The sequence below is a fragment of the Poecilia latipinna genome, unplaced genomic scaffold (assembly GCF_001443285.1).
Source record: "Poecilia latipinna isolate Pla-1442-1.1 unplaced genomic scaffold, P_latipinna-1.0 Scaffold204, whole genome shotgun sequence".
Classification (NCBI taxonomy): Eukaryota; Metazoa; Chordata; class Actinopteri; order Cyprinodontiformes; family Poeciliidae; genus Poecilia; species Poecilia latipinna.
In genome coordinates this window covers 95084-97424 of record NW_015112820.1, presented here as the reverse complement: position 1 = coordinate 97424, position 2341 = coordinate 95084, and the positions used below count along the sequence as shown (strand labels likewise).

The following is a 2341-nucleotide window of genomic DNA, read 5'->3' as shown; positions in this document are numbered from 1 at the left end:
AATACTTTTATAACAAATTTATATCAGTAATGATTTCTTGGTTAATGTCAAGTTGTCATAACAAAGACATTTTGAATAATGTCAACTTTGTATTAAAAGTGTCATAATTTACCGAATGACGCTTTATGACAACAGTCATAAATATTCATGAAGACTTATTGATGTTCATGACAGGTGATATGTCATGTTTATGAAAGTGTCAGTCTTATTCAACCCCCTTCAAATAAAGTGTTACCAAATTATCTTTCAGCAAGACATGAGCTTGTTTTAATTCAATGATGAAAAATGACTAGTTTTACTTAAAACATGAGAAAAATGTCCTGTAAGGGAAATAAAAATCTGCCAATGTAACTCTATTTAATCAATAATAAGTAATTATTTACTTTAAATAAGCTCTTATGTCTTGCTGAAAAGATACTTCGGTAACACTTCGGTACTAAGAAATTTGCGGTAGATACTACACCAAAAGTTCTTGGTAATACTTTGTGCTTTTATAGTGCATTTAAATGTATATCAGATTAAGATTGTTTCTAATGTCTTACAGAAGAACTAGATTCATCATGGCTTCTTTATGGGTGAGAAATGTTTTTATTTTACATTTTTAAAGTCTTTATTAAAGAGTTTTACATGTTAAATCCATTTATTTTCAGGACGATTTGGAAAGTCTTGTGGATTCACCGTCATCTTCTGCTGCTGAAGTAAATCCAACTCTGGTTTTTCTATATGAGAAACTATGCAGGGTTTTAATTAATTGTTAAATCTGAATGTTTTTTAGAGCGGACAGAGAGGAACCATCAAGCCTAAAGCAAACTTTGATGCAGTGAAAGACGCTGCAGCTCTGAAGGACGCCATTGAAGGACTCGGTACGCGTTTTATTTGTTTAGCTTACTTTTTCATTTTTTCTTTGGAGAAAACTTGTTTGCTTTTCATCTTTGAAACCTTTTAAATATTTGATAAGACAGATTGGTGTAAAACTTTAATTTCTAAAAATCAGATTAATCATTTTTGTAAAAAACGTCCTTCAGGTTGATGGATGATGTTTTGAAGTTGAAACAAATCTACTAATTTTTGTGCTTCATTTAACGTAAATTGTCTCCAGATGTATGACAGAAACAGAGATTCATATTTAATTTATTTTAACTTTTTATTTTTATTTTTTAGGGACAAATGAGAAAGTCCTGATTGAAATCCTGACCCAAAGAAGCAACGATCAGAGGCAGCTCATCTGCAAAGCGTATGAAGGAGCCACCGGCAGAGTAAGATTTCCTTCATTTTATATGAAAATGTTGTGTTTCTAAACATTAAATGAGAAACACAAAGTTTAAATTATTCCTGTAGTGTACAAAGCAGCTGAATATTTTCTAAAATAACTCCAAGAAACTAAATCATAAAAAGAAAACAGTCAAACCTTATTGTGTTTGTTTAGCAAATCATTTTATACATTTTTTTATTATTATTATTTAAAGAGTGAATGTTGCTGTGATGACAGGACTTGGAATAAATAAACGATTAAGGAAAACCCCCAAATAATGTGTCGATTCTGAAACAAAAATATTTCTATCTGCTGTTCTGGCATTAAAACGACTTAATTGTGGTCTTAATGACTTGACCACCTGTTTACTTTCTAAACTTTTTCGTATTTTATTAAACAAATGAAAACAAACACATAAAAAGTTGCTTTGTTTTCTGTATTTGCTTTATTTTCCTGGGCGTGGTTCTGAACACGCAGAGTAAACCTCTGGATCTGTCGCCTCTGTTTACGTTTCAGACGCTGGAGAAAGACCTGAAAGGCGACACGGGCGGAGACTTTGAGAAGCTGCTGCTGGCGCTCATCACTCCCCCTGCAGCGTACGACTGCCACGAAGTCACCCAAGCCATGAAAGTACGCTCACATATCTCCTTTTCAAAAACATGTTTTACAAATGAACCAGCGTTTATTACTGTAAAATATCATTTGTTTAAAATGTGTTTTACTGCAGGGAGCTGGTACAAAAGACTCGGTCCTGATTGAAATCTTTGCCTCCAGGTCCAAGCAGCAAATCGAAGCTCTCAAGGACGTTTACAGAAAAGGTAAAGAAGCATCTTCCGTCTTAGTTTATGGGTTTTGTTGCAGAAAACAGATTTATGACCTCCATCTTTTTCCTCTGTAGAAACGGAGAAGGACCTGATTGAGAAGTTGACGAGTGAAGTTTCTGGAGATTTTTCCAAAGCACTTATTCTCCTGGCAAAGGTCCAGAAAAAAAAAGAAAATTACCTAAAAAAAACTGACACACTTGACTCATAGCTAGAGCTGTCAATCAATTATTTTTATCAGATTAATCACAATGCCTAAGTAGGCTTG

The 2341-nt window shown here is 33.4% G+C and overlaps 1 protein-coding gene across 1 annotated transcript in view; it reads left to right on the top strand.

Annotated features, from left to right (window-relative positions):
• The window catches only part of anxa3a (annexin A3a), a 15077-nt gene that overhangs the window by 4916 nt on the left and 7820 nt on the right, over positions 1 to 2341 (top strand). The window contains exons 2-8 of the mRNA XM_015031369.1: positions 545 to 575; positions 651 to 698; positions 776 to 863; positions 1162 to 1256; positions 1769 to 1882; positions 1980 to 2070; positions 2151 to 2230. Coding sequence (XP_014886855.1) covers positions 561 to 575; positions 651 to 698; positions 776 to 863; positions 1162 to 1256; positions 1769 to 1882; positions 1980 to 2070; positions 2151 to 2230 — 531 coding nt within the window. The 5' untranslated portion in view covers positions 545 to 560. The remainder of the gene's footprint in view (positions 1 to 544; positions 576 to 650; positions 699 to 775; positions 864 to 1161; positions 1257 to 1768; positions 1883 to 1979; positions 2071 to 2150; positions 2231 to 2341) is intronic.